This window comes from Centropristis striata, chromosome 1, assembly GCF_030273125.1.
Source record: "Centropristis striata isolate RG_2023a ecotype Rhode Island chromosome 1, C.striata_1.0, whole genome shotgun sequence".
Taxonomy (NCBI): Eukaryota; Metazoa; Chordata; class Actinopteri; order Perciformes; family Serranidae; genus Centropristis; species Centropristis striata.
This window is the reverse complement of record NC_081517.1, coordinates 36184441-36204059: the sequence shown is the minus strand read 5'-3', so window position 1 is coordinate 36204059 and position 19619 is coordinate 36184441. Positions and strand designations below refer to the sequence as shown.

The 19619-nt window shown below is 36.9% G+C and overlaps 2 protein-coding genes across 4 annotated transcripts; both read right to left on the bottom strand.

The window, feature by feature from the left end:
* Positions 1-757: 757 nt before the first annotated feature.
* LOC131977281 (CD209 antigen-like protein C) lies at positions 758-6362 on the bottom strand. The gene is made up of 6 exons (XM_059340507.1): positions 6320-6362; positions 6001-6090; positions 3836-3928; positions 2969-3111; positions 2784-2884; positions 758-1947 (listed from the first exon to the last, which is right to left on the bottom strand). Exons 1-6 carry the CDS (start codon positions 6360-6362, stop codon positions 1803-1805), a joined length of 615 nt encoding a protein of 204 aa, XP_059196490.1. The 3' UTR covers positions 758-1802.
* Positions 6363-7453: 1091 nt separating this feature from the next.
* On the bottom strand, positions 7454-17377 carry LOC131977233 (CD209 antigen-like protein C). Of its 3 annotated transcripts, none has more exons than XM_059340440.1 (7): positions 17159-17377; positions 16319-16408; positions 15621-15713; positions 15009-15101; positions 14727-14863; positions 14546-14646; positions 7454-7974 (listed from the first exon to the last, which is right to left on the bottom strand). In XM_059340440.1, the coding sequence occupies exons 1-7, from the start codon at positions 17235-17237 to the stop codon at positions 7827-7829; spliced, it is 741 nt and encodes a 246-aa protein (XP_059196423.1). In that variant the 5' UTR covers positions 17238-17377; the 3' UTR covers positions 7454-7826. The 3 variants fall into 3 exon arrangements, with proteins under 3 accessions (XP_059196423.1, XP_059196430.1, XP_059196439.1); XM_059340456.1 differs by lacking the exon at positions 7454-7974 and adding an exon at positions 11455-11980; XM_059340447.1 differs by lacking the exon at positions 16319-16408.
* Between the last annotated feature and the right edge of the window lie 2242 nt (positions 17378-19619).

Below are 19619 nucleotides of genomic sequence, written 5' to 3'. Positions count from 1 at the left end.
CGGGAAAGTTTAGATGGTGAGTTTCATATGATTTATCATCACGTTTTACAGTATCAGCTTTAGGTAGCGTCATTACGCAACGTGCTATCGGTCCTGATCTTTTATACAGTCTATGGTCCTGACTGCTGCTTCCTCTGACGCTCGCCTGTATTTATCTCGTTGCGGTGCAGTGGTTGATGTTGTCTCTTAGTTTGCCTGAACACTAAAGCTGTTGTGTTGCTGCTGATGTTACAGTGAGCAGGGACAGAGTCTGCAGAACTCTGAGTCATGTCGTGTTGTTCAGTCAGCTGTTGATCTGTGTGAGCTCGATGAGGCTGTGCAGGTCTGAGGATTTTGTTCATCCTGGATTTAAGTGAAGTTGTGCTGCATAAAGAGTAATGAGCTGTAGTAAGACCATGTGTTTGATTCATGCATTAAAACGTTTTCATTTAAACTTTAAATCTGCTTTTTGTGTTCAATCTCTTTAGGCTCTTTTTAGTAGTAACTCTGAGCGTTGAAGTATATGTTTTTAGGCTAAAAAGTAAGCCATGTGTCCAGTGGCGATTCTAGATCGATTTTACTATGGGGGCCAAACAGGGGCCAGTGTTTAATCAGAGGAGCACATTAAAAAACGGCAAAGATTATATTTAAGCATTCAAAATCTTTATTTTAGCTTATTTAAAAATCTCAAGTATCTCAAGTAACCTTAAGTATATTTGGAACATACAAATACATTGATTGAAACAATGAGACTTACCAACTATAACAATTATTCTTGTACAACAATGACATTTCTCATTTTTGTGCACAATTACTTTTTTATTTTGAAAGTGCAGCACAGTGAGAGTGATCTTTTTTTAATATACACAAGCTTTTATTGCACAATTAAACTATTATACAATGTGACATTTTTGTTTCCTTTTGTGTACAATGAGATATTGTTTGAACAAAAAATAGGTGAGAATTGTTCCGTCGTTCATCATTATGAATTGATCATTTTATTATTAATTTGACACAGGGGCCACAGCAGGGGCCCAGTGCTTCTTTACAGGGGCATTGGCCCCTGGAGGCCCCTAGAACCACCACTGCATGTGTCTATGACACGTGCATCGTATGATAAAGCATCTCACCATTTGTGATTGTGTTTTGTTTATTACCACACTGTTGTTATACTTTATTATCACATTTTATTTCTTTTATATTTATTTGACTACAGAGAAAGCTGTCTATTTTATCTGATATCAGGTTAATAGGTTTCTGATATACCGGTAATTTAAATCAAAATAGTAACAACATGAGGTGCGTGCCTGATTTGTTTGTGTGTGTTGGAGAAAACACATTGAGTTTTGATGAGCTGAACTGCTCATTTCTAACTCCTTCTGTCTCCCAAACTCAACAAGAAACACATTTGTTTGATTCAAGAAACAAAAAAACAAAATCCACCTTTAGAAATATACTGTTGCTCAGAAAGATAACATCTATTACCCAAAAGCAGAAGTCAAGATTTAAAGGCCATGACTGCTACATGCAGGATATCTAATTAAAGACTGAAGTTATCAGAACTTGCACAACTGTAAGATAAACATCTGTGTGCTCGCAGTTTCCTCATGGCGACACAGCAACAAACAGTGCAGCATCTGAGGTTTTTAGAGGAGATACAGTAGAGAATGTCAGTGCAGAGATAATGAGGCCTGATGCAGCAAGGGGGATGAACATGACAGATACTTTCAAAAGTCAAAAAGTAAATTCAAAAGTCTTAACTTTATATGAAGCAATGTATGACCCATAACAATTACCCTGCATCTTATTATTTATCAGATAGTTTAAGCCTGCATCTTTTCACAGATCCAGTAGTTTTGCGATGTACACGATATATCATTCCAGCCGTTTTCCTCGTCAGGGAACCTTAATTCTCCACAGTCTTCATCTTTGCCCTGAAAGCTGTTCGGCTCCCCACGTCTCCAGTAGCTGAAACCAAACATAAAAATAAATCAGAAAACAGTAAACACAACGGCCTTCATCTATCAAATGAGCGTACGACAGAAAGTGAGTGTAAAGAGGGCATACGATCAGATCTCATATCTGCTCTCAGCTCGTGTACGCAAATTTGAGTCAGCGTGAAGTCCACACGTCTGAGTCGGACAATTGATCTTAGACTATTGTATCGATGCCTGGAGCTGATAATACTCTATGGTGTTTTATTTTTTTAATGGTGACAAACCGAATCATGTTTAGGCTACATAATTTATCATTAAAACATCATTAAAATAAATACACCCCCGTCGCTGTGTATTTCTGTAAAATGTCTATTTCGCTCCTGTTTTCATTTGTGATGGGGCACAGTGCTAATAAAGGTGACTTAAAAAAAAAGAAAAGGGGAAAAAATCCTCTTTTTGTCCATATTGCATCCTTCAGTGTCTCTGAAGACAGGGCAAGGCCTCTGAATCGAGTATATATTAGGGCTTGATATTTAGATGACGCTTGTTTCAAGCTGCAACATTTACCCTGTGAATGGAGAGATTCATCCGTTTGATGAATCACCTGTGAACCCTGTCGTACAACGATACATACGCTCAGATCTGCGCTCGTTTCTACGTTTGTTTGATAAATGAGGGCCAACCAGAGCAGAGCAGCCAAATCAAACCTAAATCCATTAATATTAAATATTGTGTTATTAACTAAAACAAATCCTTGTCAGAAAGAATAGCTGTGTCAGCATTGCAAAAAATGGGTTTGTTTACTAATGTTGCTGTAACATATCTGTATAAATAATTAATATAAACAAAAAAAAGTAATTTATGAACCTTTGGTTCAGTGCAGTCCCATCCACCCATTTCCACGTCCCCTCTGTCTCCCTGTCGGTCAGACCGAGCCATGTCAGCCGTTTGAACTGTCTTGCAAATTCCTTGTTAACAGAAAGAGAAAGAAAAAAATAATGAACTTAACTGAATAATAACCAGTTTCATCCACCCTGCGTTCTGCTACACACCTGCTCCTCTTTGCTGTTGATGATCAGCAGGTCTGCACCACGCTGCAGGCAGTCGTTTCTACTGTCCTGCCAGGGCTTGTTGATGGAAGATATGTAGTAGAAACTGTGGTTGAAATACATCCATCCTTCCTTGGAGTAATTATCTGTTAAGGATAACAAAATAAACAAATAACAAAACACGTGAAAGGAGGTACAAAAAATGTTGATTATGTATCTTTTCAGAGCTGCCAACTTTTCAAAATACCTTGGAGTGAGATTTTGTCGGGGTGACCAAAATTTTGCCGGGCACACAGTCACACTCGTTGGTGCCTCAAATATCAGGGAATTGGAATTAATTTGGCGATGTACCCATGTTGTGCCCTGCATTCTGGTGGTTTGTGGGGCCCAAAGCCGTTGACGGTCCACCCCCAATTTTGGATTAAGTAGATGTGACTTCCTGCATTCTAGTGGATTTTTGGGTGGTGTGCAAAAGATGTGCAATACCTGAAACTGGTCGAGAATGACCAATCAAAGCGAGCTCCCCAGCCGTCAGAGCCGTGCGTAAATGGGGCGATGATCCCTAGACGCCTTGCGCCATGAACAGGGTGTTCATCCCATTCTAATATCATAAAGCTGGGCTGTTTACGTAGCAGCTACAATTATAATGCCATAGACGAAGAAATTTACAGGATGTGACATGGTATGTCTGTATGTGTGATGCTCAGCCTGGTACGCGCCAACTCAGCCCAAGATCAGATTTTTTTTTTGAGTGAGAAATTGGATATGTGGCGTGAGTGTGTGTGAAAACAGACAAAATTGTGTGTCACACAGCGAACGCGTGAGAGTTGGCAGCTCTGTCTTTTTGTTTTCATGTGTGTTCATACTCACAAAAGGTACTCAGCTTCATCTTTAGTTGTTCTCCCTCTGCAGTCAGATTTTTGATAATGGCCTCAAAATCTGGTGTCCTCGAACCAGAACTGTCTGAAAGAGCAGACAGATATGCTTTTGTTAACATAGAGGGCATAATGTTCATTCCATCCTTTACTAACTAGCCCGTTCACTAGGGCTGTCGGGATATACCAGTATTGACCGTTATTGACCCATTCAGTATGTTTACATGACACTTGTATTATATATTATTACATGACACGAATTATTGTCTTAAGCTGACTATAACTGGACAACTGAAGTGCATGTAAACGTGTTAGTCCAAATAATGTGAATTCTCCGACTCTGATTAGGACACCCAGATAATGCGGTTGGAATTGGATTTTCGCCGGCTTGTATGACACGACAACGCATGTGCGTATGACCCCGGAACAAAAACATTCAAGAAAGCCAGTCACACTAGCCGTTCACATTAGCTGGTCACAGAAGCCATTCAGTAGCGACGGCGCAAAGTGTCGAACTGAGGTCAACCGGAAAGGGGGCCATATTAACCCGCTGAAACGACGCATATTGCCACCCAGTGTTGAGGAGGATGACACGTTCCCGTCAGTCATTCGATTTTCAGAATCGCCTTTATTGTCATTGCACAGAGTAACAAGTACTAGGACAACGAAATTAGCCATCAACCCATCCAAACATATACTTAACACACATACAATATGAAGGAGGTGGACAGGACAGGGATGAAATAAAAGAAGTACAGCATAACGTGAGGAGAGGGGAGGGGAAAAAAAGAAAGAAAAAACCTCGGCAACATAAGCATACTCAATACACTTCAAAACATGAACAGACAGACTTATGACATGCCACAGGGGAGGGGAGAGCTAGCAAAGGCAAGCAGCCATCCAGTCCTGCAGCTATTCAAGCGCTGGTCACAGACCCTCTTGTCACACTTTCTAAGTTGCATGTAAACTGGGACAAGGACAGAAGTTCAATTAGACGCCAAAATCGCTTTTTAAGCATAGCTTGATTAAACTGTGCATGTAAACGTACTGAGTGTTGTGTTTCCCATCCATCCAAAGATGGACTTTTTGGTTTCATCCATTGATCAGCATCGACTATATCTCGTAAACAAACTTGGGGTTTGATCTCTATTCAAACCTGATTTCTTTATAGTTTAGATTTAAATTTTATTTCATGTTTATTCTCATTATTATCTACCCGAGAGTTTTTGTTAAAAAAAAAACAGTTTTTTAGTTCTTTTTGTAAGTTTAATGAAATCTTAAGACAAAGAGGTAAAAATGAAACACCAAAGTATGCTTTACACGTTGTAAAACAAGAGTTGTTAATTACAAAAAAGAACTATTGCTCCTAGACTGGAGGAACTATTTATAGAGAAGAAGTTCCTCTTTATTGTATCTGCACCCAAAATACCTGAACAATTGTAGTTCTTAAACCCCGTTTTAAGGAACTTTATTGGCTCATGTTTCACATTATGTGCAGGATGTCACAGCAACAGACACCACAATAAACAGATCACAGGTTAGAGATGGGGGAAAAATAGCAATATAATATAATTGCGTTGCAATATTATATCGATTCATGGCCGCCAAGAATCGATGTGGTCGTCAGTATCATATGAAACTAGAAGATCTAAGGAATCTGTAGGCCCATGTGCGTCAGGATATCATGTCAGGAAATTGTCGAAATAACACTACAAAGTTAGGTTTTTTTTATGTTTAATTAAAAATATCAGAGCAGTGAAGCTAAAAGTTGAGGAAAGTTTGAGAAAATTCTGCAGTTGTTGCCCTCCATTCATGCTTGATATCAGTTAAATTCAGTTTGGCTGAATACTTTTTTGGTCAGTCAGTGGGTTTGACTCTCATTGTGGAGAAATAAAAAGACTGAAGCGAGATGAATAGACAAAACAATTCTTGATCTAATTTAATTTTGTGGACACAAAATGCTCAAAATCACAATAATATCGTATCATGACTCAAGTATTACAGATTGCAATGGAAAATAAAATATATATAATATAATGCTCAAGTGATTAACGTAGCTTGTGTTTGTTGTTCTTTGGCCTGTAAATATTGAGAGGGTGAATATAAACGAAAGTCAGGAGGCACAGGGTTAACTTGGAGAGAAAAAGTAAGATCACTCACGGAGAGCAAGTCGCAGGGAAATGTTGACAGTAGCTTGTAGCATACACAGGAGTCCGACGCTCACAGCAACCAGTCTGTAAAGCTTTTTCTCTGTGAGCAGAAATCAGACAGAAACATTATTAGGCAGCCAAGCGTGATATTTTACTCTTTAAATGGCTTTTATTTGAATTTTCTACACGGTTTCTGGATGAAATAGATTCATATTTAACTTCCTGTGTAGTTTGGTGACTGATTATGAAATTTCCTGAAGCAAAAACTGCACCTGATTCTGACAAAAGCGCCCAAATGGAACAAGTCAGATAACCTTAAAGTGACTTACTTCTGGATGAAACATCACACAGGTTTTCTTCATCCCAAGTCATCTCAGCACAGGCAACACCTTAGTATATATAAATATTGGATCCACAACCAGAGTAAGACAGAAGTGTGTAACAGTGTTTTCTCTGATCTGCAAGCTGCTTCTTTCTCTCTCTTTATGAAAGCAACAACACTCTCGTCTTCCTTTCAGCAACTCAACGCAACCTCCCACACCTCTTCATTTTGCCTTTGCTATCTGAACTGAAGACCTTCCTCTACAGATTCAAATTAAGGGAAAAAACTACAAGGTCATCAGGATGCGCATAGTCATACATTATTTGTAACAATAATCTACAAGAAAACATTTTCATTAACCTTTATATCAAGCTGTTTCACCCTCCTGCAAAACTAACAAGCAGTGACTACGTTTTTACCGACCAAACCACAAATAAAGTTAATTTATAACAGTCTATACAACAGGATACCAGTCATATAATAATATATAAGTTTGGATGCTTTTTTTGTGTATTGCTTCTGTGTTGACAGACTGACAATGAAAGGAAACATTCTCGTTATAACTTCAATGTACTAAAATAGCTGGCAGTGACCACGACTATATAATATCCCTCTCTCCTTTATTCTTCATTCATTCTACTGCATGCTAGAACTGAATCCGAGGTTGTGTGCATTAAGTTTGCATTGGACGCCACTTCTCTGCTTCTTCTCCTCCATCATGAACCACATCAAAAACCTGCATCATATCAACTATTAATAATGAAACAGAAACAGTTGGCAGTAGCTTTTATATTTTCCCACAGGATCAGTCAAGAAGAGTTGAATAGGACTCAAATTATTTAGTTTTGTACGATTAAGGTATAATCAAAACATCTTAGTTAGATCAAAAAGATTTCCTTCATGTTTAACAGAAACCAATGTATCTTTACGACAGTTCATTTGCAAAAACAGATAAAAGCCAAATGAAAAGACCAGTTAAATTGATAGTCCTTTGAGTTCCCTGTTTAGTGTTTTGAAGAAATTACCAATGCTGTTGTTTTTTATGCTGAGCACCAACATTAATATTCGTCTTCTGGGGGACTGAAATGGACAATTTATGAAAAAGACAACTTTATACTCATAAATACTCATCATTATTTGTTTATTTATGCTGGATAAACATCACACTGCATACAGAAATTGGATTTATTTATAATTGCCACAGAAAAACTTTTCTCATTGTTCAGCAGTGTAACAAGGGATATTTTCAACAAATTGTTAAATCACAAACACATTAATATCAGCCTGATTCTTAGATCAGATCAGTCTCTTATGGAAAGCAAAAATGTGCAATAACAAGTGAAAAACCACAAACAAACAAACAAACAAACAAACTAAGAAATAGTCAGCAGTCAAAGAAGTGATATTTGCATTTGTAAAAGCTATATTTTTTGGTCTATGATACTGAGGAACTTTAAGTGCAGCTCAGCCATAATCAATGTTTCACTTGTTGTCTTGAGAGTTTGGTAGCTGAGTTACAGAGCCAGTGTCTTTTCACAGATCCAGAATTTTTTGTTGTCACATGGTCCATCATTCCAGCTGTATTTCTGGTCAAAATACCTTATTTCTCCGCAGTCTTCATCGTTGCCTTCAAAACTGTTAGGCTCATCGGTGAGCCAGTAGCTGAAACCCCAATAAACAAAGAATAAACTTTATATAAAGAAAACAACAGCAGAAAGCAGGATTTCAGGTTGGTTGACTTGTTTGAAAACTATTTAATGGGCATTTATCATCCACCACTGACTATCATCCAGTAGTTTAAGTTTTGTTTAAATGCAACCAAAATAATTATGTCACTTCCAGATTTTAGCATTATTTGCATTTATTTTACTTTTTTTTTTAAACTCTTAAAAAAAAACTAACTTTTTTGCTCTAACCTGAGAAAAGTAGTTTAGTAGCCCAAATGGAACAAAACTGAACCCCTCTCCTTTCCCTCGAACCCATTTTTGTCCTCTACAGATTTACTAATCATGAAGGTAGATTTCTTCCAGATAAAGCCGACTCCTTGATACGCTGATACAGTTTTAATCAATATAGAGACACGTTATGCCACCGGGCAGCAATCTTCTCTGCCCGGCACACTGTGTCCTGACCTGCTATCAAAACTTGTTAAGACAAACATTCTGCCTTGTTATGACTTACAGAGGTATAATTTGGAGACAAATATAAAATATATATTCTTTGTGATTATAGAATCTTAATCAGTTTAAGCAAATGGAATATATGTATTTAAAGTAATCACAGTTTCTAAACCAATATTAACACACAAACATAATCATTGTATCAAAATCATATTACATGATTAATATATAAATGCATAGAGAGAGGGCACACACACAGTGAACTACGCATGCATTTGATAGTGACCTTTGATAGGGACCTGCGTCATGCACAGAGACAGACAAAGAGACAGACAAAGAGACAGAATAACTTATAACTTATTTTAACAAACCCCCTTTTTGACCTCAAATCCTGAGGTCGATTAAAACATGTCTTCGTCTTCTGCATTGTCACAATCATCAACTGTAGCAATAACAGTGAGCAGCAAAGCATGCATTTCAGAGTGGATTAATGGCATTTGATAAGGGGAAGGGGATTTACCTGCGATGACCATGGAGATGAGGCAGACACAGACGGAGCAGATACAAGAGATACAACAGCTCACACACAACACCAGGACAGCTACCACCCCAATGCTTGTGTCGTCTATGTCAATTCCTCCATATTGTAAGTGGATTGACTCACAAGACACCATTTAAGTGTTAGAATGGTATTATATTACCACCAGACGGAGGGACCTCTGTGTCCTCTGGTGTGGGTGGTCCACTCTCCCCCCTCGGCTCAAACAAACAAAACAACAGGCCCAAAGGAGAGAGAACACCAGGCTACCTCTCCTCTATTTTTCTCTGCCTTCTCTGTGGCCTTGGCTTCTCTCTGTCTCTTTCAACACTGAAAAAATAACTCATAAGATTTACTTAAAAAATATATTGTAAGTATTTGCACGCAAATGATTTAAGTAAAATGTAATGCTGCAATATCAGGTAACACTCACTTGCCAGTATCAAGTAAATTTTACTTTCCATAAAACATAACAGTTGTGAAGATATTAAATAACATTTACTTAATTACATCCAAGTTTTAAGTTATATTTATTTAAACAAATTAAGTAAAGTCTATTTGTTTTTCATAAGCAAGAACATAATTTTACTCAAAATTTTAAGTACATTTTATATATCTCTAGTATTTGCTTTTATGAAGTAATTTAGTGGATATTAATTATTTTCTTGTGCTTGACATTTTAATTTACTTGTTTGCATTATGTTACATTACTCACTAAAATTAGGTAATCATTGCCAGTTTCTTTTGATAAATGTTACCAAATAAATTTAACCAATACTCAATACGCATTTTATATTTATCACATATAACACAACTAAATAACAATGCAATTAACCTGTTTACTTTTCATTTTAAACAGCTTAACAAACAAGAACTGTCAAAGTAAATCCACTGCTATTGTGGATTAAATTGCCCAATCTTTTACGGGGCAGTCATACATTTAACATTGGCATGACTGACATAAAAAGAATAAACAGAGAGTATTACAGTAAACACTGTATCCATTATATACTATTGGGGCAAAATATATGAACACTGTCAATACAATGCACTATAATGGTAGACCAGCACCATCCACCACAACCTTAGTAATAAACAGTCGAAGTCGAAAAACTGAAGTCGAAGTCGAATTATCACCTTTCTGACAATGTAAAAAAACTGAGCAGGTAGAAACTTAACAAAAGTAGAAGCTGGCAGAGCTGTTGTACTGGAAATAAATATTGCATTAGATTGTGCAGGTGTCCCAATAATTTTTACATGCAGTACAGATCTGGAATAGTGCTTTTCAAATATGCAGTGAAAAACTCACAACCCTCAGAAACAGAGTTTCAACATTCATTACAGAAATATCATACTCAGATATTCAAGAATGTTTGACTCACACAAACATGCTCAAAACAACTTCTGGGGGAGGGTCAGGACAGAAACAGCCTCTTAAACTTTGAGCGGTGGTGTAAGGATTATTCATACCCTTATTTAAATGAAAAACAAACAAACAAAAAACAAAACAAAACAAAACAGAATGTACAAGTACTGCATTAACAGTAAAAGTGCATTATATTGCACTGCATTAGAATTTGTACTAACAGTAAATTAAAGATGTATCTCCAGCAAAAGGTATTTAAAGTAAGGTATATTTTTTAAAGAAAAATATCCAAATTTTGAGTACAAGCAGGGTAGTGACCGGCCTTGACCAGTGTGTGGAGGCTTCAAACTATAATGTTTATATATATGTATGTATAACACATAGTAATGTAGTATATAAACTTATTATTACTATTATTAACATTCATAACTTGCTACCCTCCCACACACACAATCAAGACAACAATGAACAAACAACAACACATAAAAAAGAAAAATAGTAATAATACATCCAAAAAACAAAACGTCAACAACAAGCACCTACTTTCATCTCACACACCCGTTTTCATACCTATGTCGTGTGAAGACATGCTCTTTATATTTGATTTTGAAGTGTTTAATGTTTGAACATTGTTTTAATTCTTCACACATCCCATTCCATATTTTTACTCCGCTGAATGAAACCTTTTGCTATGATATATATGTTCACATCTAAATCACTTTGCCACACGTGCTGAGTCAAAAGATTGTATTAGACGCATTGCCCTGTGATTTGAACTAGATTGAGAAGCTTCTACGAAACTCATATGGAATTTCGCGCTCAATCTCTTGGAGTATAACTCAGTTCGGTACACAGTTTTAAATACAATCTTGACAGAGTCACCAACAGTTTAAAACAGACCTCCCAAAATTCCCCACAGACAATTCTCAGAGGGGAGACACACGACATTGACGTCATTGATTACTTTGATTTCCTATTAGACAGTGTTAGAAAAATTGCATGAGGAAACCCTGAAAATTGAATAATCTCCAACAGAGAATCCTCACCAATATTTCTGCGCAGATCGTTGATGGGGAATGAAGAGCAGGAGGACGTCCAAGTTCTCAGTTTAACATAATTTTATTACAATACGTCAAAAAATGCAGTTACAGAGCTCTGGGTCCAAAACTACATGTCCCTGAATACAAACAGACGGGTTTCAGTTCGTGAAGTCTGAACCCCATCCTTTCCCTAAGACCCAATATTTATCCTAACAATTGTTTACAAAAGATGCTGGTGGATTTCTTCCAGGAAGTTCTGCCTTCTTCATCCGCTGATTTGCCAGTCTTAATCAATACAAGGACAAAGTCATGCCACCTGGGCAACAATCTTGCTTGCTGCCCGGAACAAGGCCGTGACATCAAGTCCTGACCTGGCCTCTTCTCCAGAACATTCAACAAAAACCTCCTGCCTTGCGTCTTACAGAGGTATTATGTCTTACAGAGCCAAAGTCTAAAAAATATGAAATACAATATATTCTTTGTGATTATAGAATCCTAATCAGTTTAAGCAAATGAAATATATGTAATCAAAGTAAATAAACTCAAACTCAAACCTCTCCAGGGTTTAGTGAATTATGCATACATAGTGACCTTTGATAGTGACCTGCGTTACGCACAGAGACAGAGAACAGAGACAGACAAAACAGACAAAATAATAAAATTATTTTAACAATTCACATACATGTAATGAAAACATCTTGATTAAAACAATACAGCAAGACCTTGTCTCCTGCTTTCAGGATGGATTTTAATTTTAATTTTAATTCCCCTTTAAAATCAACACAGAGGCTGGACTTAAGGTCCCCCTTTTTAAATTCATACAGCAGACTAAATCCCTGTTTTTGGGCTGGACTTGACGTCCCCCCTTTTTAAACAAGTCAATAAATAAACATAAATTCCTTGACGTATTGTAATAAAATTATGTTAAACTGAGAACTTGGACGTCTCCTGCTCATCATTCCCCATCAAATGATCTGCGCAGAGAAATAGGTGATTTTCTGTTGGTGTCAGATAATTCAATTTTAAAGGTTTCCTCAATGCATTTCTCTAACAGGACATTGACTAGGTTGATAAAAACCTATTAGAAGGTAGAGTAGGCCTCTACTTGTCCATATTTATGGGATGATAAGTGCTGATAAATGCCCATTTAATAGTGTGATAATGTCCAGATCAGAGAGAGAAATTTAACTTCATCAGTTCAGAATCTTATACCCCTTTTTGACCAACGCAGTTTCAGGGCCGTTTTGGAGCTAGTGCTGGTCCATAGTTGGCTCAACTTGTGAACCAGCTCTGAACAGGTTTGCTTTTCCACAGGCTCTAGAGCCACGTCATTATGTCTCCGCCCTCTCGGCAAGTATGATAACAACGGCAGACTAAGTCTCTACAACAACAACAAAAAAGAGGTTGCTAATCGGACAACTTTGGCCACCCACAAGAGAAAATAGTCTTCGGGAAATCAGTGTTGCCAACTCGTCAATAAGGAAAGTAGCTATTGGCTGTCCTTAAAATAGAAGTCGATAAATGACGTCATCACCTAATTTGCATAATTCACAGTGTGCATGCACTTGTATGCTGTAGGACAGAGGAATAATGTTGTGGGGAAAAGAAAAAGTGAGTAAAAACACCCTAAATATGTTTAGAACTGCAAGTGCACTGTCTCCTGTCACAATTCCAACCCTCTTCCTTTATCCGGCCTTTGGACCGGCAAAAGTGGCCCAAATGAGACACTGACTGTAAACAAGCCAGCGGCTACTTTTGGCACAGGCGATTTGCAGACTGGACGCTAAGGGGTTAACATCCCCTCCGGCTTGGCTCTGTGACTGCAGCTGGAAGAGCAGAAGCAGCTGATAAGTCATGTGAGTTAAATATTCGCTATGTCAGAACCTATTTTGTTTCCATCTCCCAATTGCATTAACTATTTATCAAAAAAGACACCTCAAGCGAGCTTTAAAACTTTAATGTGGATTTGGTGTTTCCATCAAGCTTTTCTCATGCTTTGATGCAGATCTATTAGAGAGTGATTAAAAAACTAGAAAATTTCCTCAGGGGAAATTCTGAAAGGGCCATGGGGGCTACTGTCGGTGTGTGTACACTGTGATGAGATTCTTCAGAGATTTCAAACAATTAATACTAGTAATGTTATGATACTATATTATATACAAGGAGCACATCCTTTTCAAGTATTTATTTATACAGCAACCTATGCCCTTTAACCTCAAAATGTGTGTGTGTAACAAAAATCACGTAAAGTTACCTGTGTGTGTGTGAAGCATGTGTATCTGGAGGAGTGTGCGCGCTTACACGCGCATGTGTGCGTGCGTGTATCTGTAACTGTAATTACATAAAATGACCTGTGTGTGTGCGTGTATCTGTAACTGTAATCACATCAAAGCATCAAAGGCTTTGGGGTCGACCAATCAGAGCAGAGCAATCAACAGAATTAACAGCTGTGGAATCTTCTAGCACAGTGACAGCAACCAGAGGTGGACTGGAATTTCTGGCCTCGAATGGAAAGCATTTTTGGCAAAACCATAATACCTATCATTGATCCAACTTCACTTTGAGCGTCCTGAGTTCTTCCTGAACAGCTCCATATGTTTTTTGTGAAGAAAAATGAAGAAATAGCTTTGTAAAAGCGATCTGAAAAACTGTTAAATATGCTTTCCTACAGAAATCTTCCTGCGTTTTTAATATGGCTGTCCATGAGGCGGTTGGTGCGTGTTGGTGGCGCATCTGTGCGTCCTACGCCCAAACTATAACTCTGACAGCTTTACCAGAGGATTGTGAGTGAGAAGACAAATTTTACTATGTTCTGTAGACTGGAATTCGCAGCCTGGAGCGCAGTTTTCAAATTAATTTTTTGACAGTTTTTTCTCTCCCACTACACTCTGACGATGATGTCACACACTGTGACACGAACATTCCGTGCAATACACACCCATTATAATCTCTGAATTTCTCCAAAAATGATCATGGTCATTGAACAGGGATTGATAAAAAACTATATGACCTATCAAAACGTGGATTAATACACCGATACACAAGACTTGTGTCTACTGTTTAAAGTTTAAATGGAGTCTCTAGGTGAAATTATGCCAGAGAAGTAGACGTTTGAAAATCTCTGTTTTGTTTATTGTGCTCGGTGCGATAACCCTAATAATATGTGTACCTTGTGGTCAGCGGACTCCCATCCACCCATTTCCACACTCCCTCTGTGTCTCGGTCAGTCAGTCCAATCCTGATGGGCTTTTGGAAATGTCTTGTTAATTCCTTGTTTACAAAGAGAAACACACTGTCACAGTTTCTCACAGCTTTTCTTGACACACAGATTCATAAACACACACACACACCTGCTCTTCTATGCTGTTGATGATCAGCAGGTCTGCGTCTCTCTGCTGACAGTCACTTCTGCTGTCCTGCCAGGATTCCTTCGATGAGGAAATGTAATAGAAACTATCGCTGAAATACATCCATCCTTGGCGGGAATCTTTAGGAGATAGGACACATATTATCTAGTGTTATTATCTAATTATCTAGTATTAAATGCAATATTTTACACCAATTGAAACCCAGACAAGAAGAAATAACAGAAAAAATAAATGGAAATTGACAGTGTATTTAGTTTTACTTACCAAAGACAGCCAGCTTCCTCTTTAACTCGTCTCTCTCTTCAGTCACGTTCCTTAAAATGGCCTCAGTGTCGACTGTCTTGTTTTCAGAGCGTTCTGAGAGAGCAGAAAGATAAACACATTTTAACTGTGGTTTAACACTGAAGTTATCTCAGGTTGCTATTTTGATTGGAGAACAACTAACAGCCTGACATGACAATAAGGGCAAACAATATCTTAGTATGATTTTAGCATAAGAATATCTTCCTCACTTGTGTTTGGATATTCTTGTAAAAGCAGTGAGTAAAAGCAGTTTTTTTAAACATTTATAACGTTTAAAAAGAAACATGTTTAAACATGGACATTTTTTTCTTTTAAAGAGAAGACAAAGATGAACTCAGAACTCTCGATCTTTGACTGTAATTTTTTCTTCCTTATAATTTGATTATGACGTTCTCAGCCCTTCGCAACATGATGTTTTATTTCTATATTTAAAAGAAAGAGACATCTGTAAATGCACAGAAAGACATTATTACGGTAGTATTATTTGTAATATTATACACCGACTGTAACCCAGGTAAAAAAATAAAAAGAGAAAAATGAATAGAAATTGAAAATGTATTTAGTTTTACTCACCAAAGACAGCCAACTTCCTCTTTAAGTCATCTCTCTCTTCATTCACGTTCTTCAAAATGTCCTCAGTGTCGACTGTCTTATTTTCAGAACGATCTGAGAGAGCAGAAAGATAAACACATTTTAACTGTAGTTCAACACTGAAGTTATCTCAGGTTGCTATTTTGAGTGGAGAACAACTAACAGCATGACACGACACTAATGACAAACAAAATCTATTCACAAGAACATCTCATTAGTGTTTGGATATTCTTGTAAAAGAAGTGAGATTCCTTTTACAAGAAGGGAAGTGATGAACAAAGATAAAAACACCAGACTACAAACATGTTTATAACATTTAAAAAGAAACATGCTTTTAACTTGGATAAAACATTTTCTTTTAAGGCAAGAGATAACAATAAACTCAGAACTCTCGATCTTTGACTGTAATTTTTGCTTTCTTTTAATTTGATAATGATGTTCTCAGCAGTTCTCAACATGATTTTTTGTTTTTATATTTAAAGCTGAACTGCCTTCTGATACACAACTTCCCTAAACTTGACTCGTTCTCAGGCTGATGACAAACCACTGCTTCTCTGACACAACCATAGACTGTATAAAAAAGGGAAACAACCAAATAATCTTTGCACAATAATATGTTACTGAAAAGTACGTGTAGAAAACTATGAAGTGTGAAAATGTGGAGACACAATTTAACTTACAGAGAGTGAGACGCAGTGAAATGTTGAGAGAAGCTTGAAGGATACACAAGAGTCCAAAGCTCAGGAAAACAAGCCGGAACAGATTTCCCCCTGTGTGCAGAAATCAGACAGAAACATAAAAAAAACCCACCAATATTGTAATTTTAAGCCAGCAAGGACTGATGATTGTTATGTGGAGTAAAACAAAAAATATCAAAACAATTTTCATCTTCTGCTCTGATTCAATATATGTAAAACATCTGTCATTTGTCATTTTAAGAAAAGGGTTAATAGAAATAAATAGAAATAACTAAAACTACATACAAGAGTGTATTGTGTCTTTTAGTGTGAATATGGATACAAGTTAGTACAATTTAAGGCAACTGTGAAAACATTGACAACAACAGAATACATATAGGGTTTTTTCCCCCCGCCTTGGCAGTGGTGTTTTGTTTGTTTCTTTCATTTATTTATTTTGGGACATTGTTCTGTATAGCTTGACGTATTATACAAGTCTTTTCATGATGTGGTGACAGGATTCTTTAAATACTATCTAATGTAGCTGATAAAAATCTATTCTGTAAGAGTAGCTGCTGTATCTTCATCATCTAATGGGAATACTAACAAATACAAATACTGGAGTCCAGTTTGGCTCCTAGATCACAAACATCCTTTAGGAGCATACCTGTGGAAATATCTGACCAAAATATGTATGAAAAAAAATCCCTACAAATTTTATCTTTTCTGTTTCATAAAACTGTAAAAGTCTGAAGATCACAAGTGTTTTTAATTGTCATTACTTAGGAACAAGATCTTAAACAAGACGCTTTAATGGAACAACAAAAAAAAGTATTTTCTTACCTGTACGTATTTGTTGGTTGCTGAAAGTTCCAATGTTTTCATAAATGGTTTCGTCATTGATTTCCTCCGACATTTTCATGAAGCGGCTTGTGGCCCAAACACATCAATAATCTTCTACCATTAAATTATTTCAGAACACTCTTATGGTGTTGCCTCTGTGTTGGTGCGTCTTCCTCCTCACACGTTCAGAGTGTGTTCTGCACTGTAATGAACATTTTTGTTTTATCTCTGCATCATCTATGACACGCCTAACGTTCTCATCCCCAAAGCTAACACTTCTGCGTTTTTGCACAACTTTTTTTTCTCTCAGAAGCTGCAGCACACTCAGTGAAGTTCCTGTTTTAACCACATGGAAGAATTAAACAGTGATTATAAACGTTAACCTGGCTAGCGGCACATGTTAACGCTGTTTAAATATTAGTAATTAGCCAATAGAAACAATAGCCGCCTGGTCATTAAGCTAGCGGCTAATAATACTAACGTTGATACTTACGTTCTCTCTTCCATGATGCCTGGAGTTTATCATACCTATAGATGAGTTCATTGGTCAGGAGACCTATGACACCATAGGTGGTCTATGGTGAAAGGCCCCTGCATCTCAGGTTTGAGGCCCTCCTGCAGAAAATCTCAATTTCAACAAGGGATTCTAAAACTCTCAGTCTTTATCTGCGCACCCAAAGGTTATATTAATGAACTCAAAGTTTATTAAAACCGCCAGAGAAGACTTCCTCAACAAATGAGCAGCTTGATTTGCAAGACGTCATATTTTTGGGGCCGAGCCTGCAACTACATCAGCAGTAACTGCTTGATTTCAGCCTGAAACCAAATCACCTCACAACGTCTTTCTTCATAATCTTAAACGTTTATGGACTAGTATGTACCGGGCTTAGGAAAGAAAATCAGCAAGTACAAAATATTTCAGCTGTAATCAATCATTTGGTATAATATGTGTGTTTTTAAGTATAATTGTTGTAATATTTTGTGTATGTTAATGAATTAAGTTGTATGTTAATCCTGCTTTACACAGACATTAAGTCGTACACGCAAACCAACTTTACTCAATTATTTTATCTGCTCACACACTGATCCACATACAATATACTTTTAATTAGCTTTAAATGTAGACGTTTGTACTGCCACATATGGCCCAGGCCAACCTTTACAGCATGGTATTTATGATCCATTGTGTAAAAACATGCTGCTTCACACACACACACACACACACACACACACACACACACACACACACAGATATTCTTCCTCTTTTGCAAAGCTCACACTGTAAATAATCTTAGATTAGATTGAGATTTCTATACTCCAAAGATCATGTGCTTTTGTTTGCTTTACATGTTTATTTAAAATAATAATGATATATGCTGTCCATTTAATGTTGTACCCTTTGAATGATATGCCAACCTCCTCTATGAAAAGAACTCCAAATTCCTTCAACCACTACTAAATATAAATATGGTCATTTGATTATAATTATTAAGTTAATCATTAATCAATGTCCCAAATTGATAGTTTAGTAACTTTATGAGACTGACTTAGGTGAACTTGCTATCATTTCTCTGTTTTACAGAGTGGTGCCCCAATGAGATGTGAGTTAAAGTAAATCAAGTCATATCATTTATTATTTTTAATAATTATTTGTGATAGTAGTGATTGGGAAGTATTAATAATTCTGATAGCCATCTAACCACACTTGAACCCACACAAGTGTTGATCAGGTTCATCCTTACATATTTGATATCCTTATGGGAGGGATAGCATTCATGGTAACGCCCACATCCTATATCTGTAAGACACACACACACACACACACACACACACACACACACACACACGCTCTCCATTGCTGTTGATAATCAGGTCTGCACCTCTTTGCAGACAGTCATCTCTACTCCCTTTCCAGGTTTTCTTGATTGAAGAAATATGATAGAAACTACTATTGAAATAAATCCATCCTTGGTGTGAAATATTCTCTGTAGATAAAATTAATTTATAAAATAATAATTAAAAACAAGCAGGACATCTTCCGCATCTTTGCTCTCACCGTCTCTGTATAGACACACTTTCTGTCCTTTAAAATCACCAATAAAAACTTCAAAACTAAAAGCTTCACAATCAAACATGCTCCAGCAGGAATGTGATCAGAAATCTTGAATTCTGGGATTTCTTACAGTCCTTTAGATTACAGTGACTGTGATTTATCAGGTATTCAAGAATCAACATTCAAAACTTTAGTGCCTTACAACATAGGAATTTGTCTTAATGTGCTCATAACAAACCAAACAAACAATAACACCACATATTATGATAAAAAATAAGAAAGATAAAAACATGAAATACATAACCTTACCCTCATAAAATTTAACATAATACATATATTTATTTACTATTTTTAATGCAATACTGGCTTAATAATTCAAGGCAACTCACAGAGAGCGTGGTGCAGGGA

Coding starts and splice junctions, on each gene's coding strand:
- LOC131977281 (XM_059340507.1), bottom strand. CDS start 6,362: ATGACTTGGGATGAAGAAAACCTGTGTGATGTTTCATCCAGAA. Junction 6,091..6,319: donor GTGTGATGTTTCATCCAGAA/GTAAGTCACTTT, acceptor TTCTGCTCACAG/AGAAAAAGCTTTACAGACTG. Junction 1,948..2,783: donor GGGACTGCACTGAACCAAAG/GTTCATAAATTA, acceptor GTTTGGTTTCAG/CTACTGGAGACGTGGGGAGC.
- LOC131977233 (XM_059340440.1), bottom strand. CDS start 17,237: ATGAAAATGTCGGAGGAAATCAATGACGAAACCATTTATGAAAACATT. Junction 16,409..17,158: donor CAACCAACAAATACGTACAG/GTAAGAAAATAC, acceptor TTCTGCACACAG/GGGGAAATCTGTTCCGGCTT. Junction 7,975..14,545: donor GGGAGTCCGCTGACCACAAG/GTACACATATTA, acceptor TTGGGGTTTCAG/CTACTGGCTCACCGATGAGC.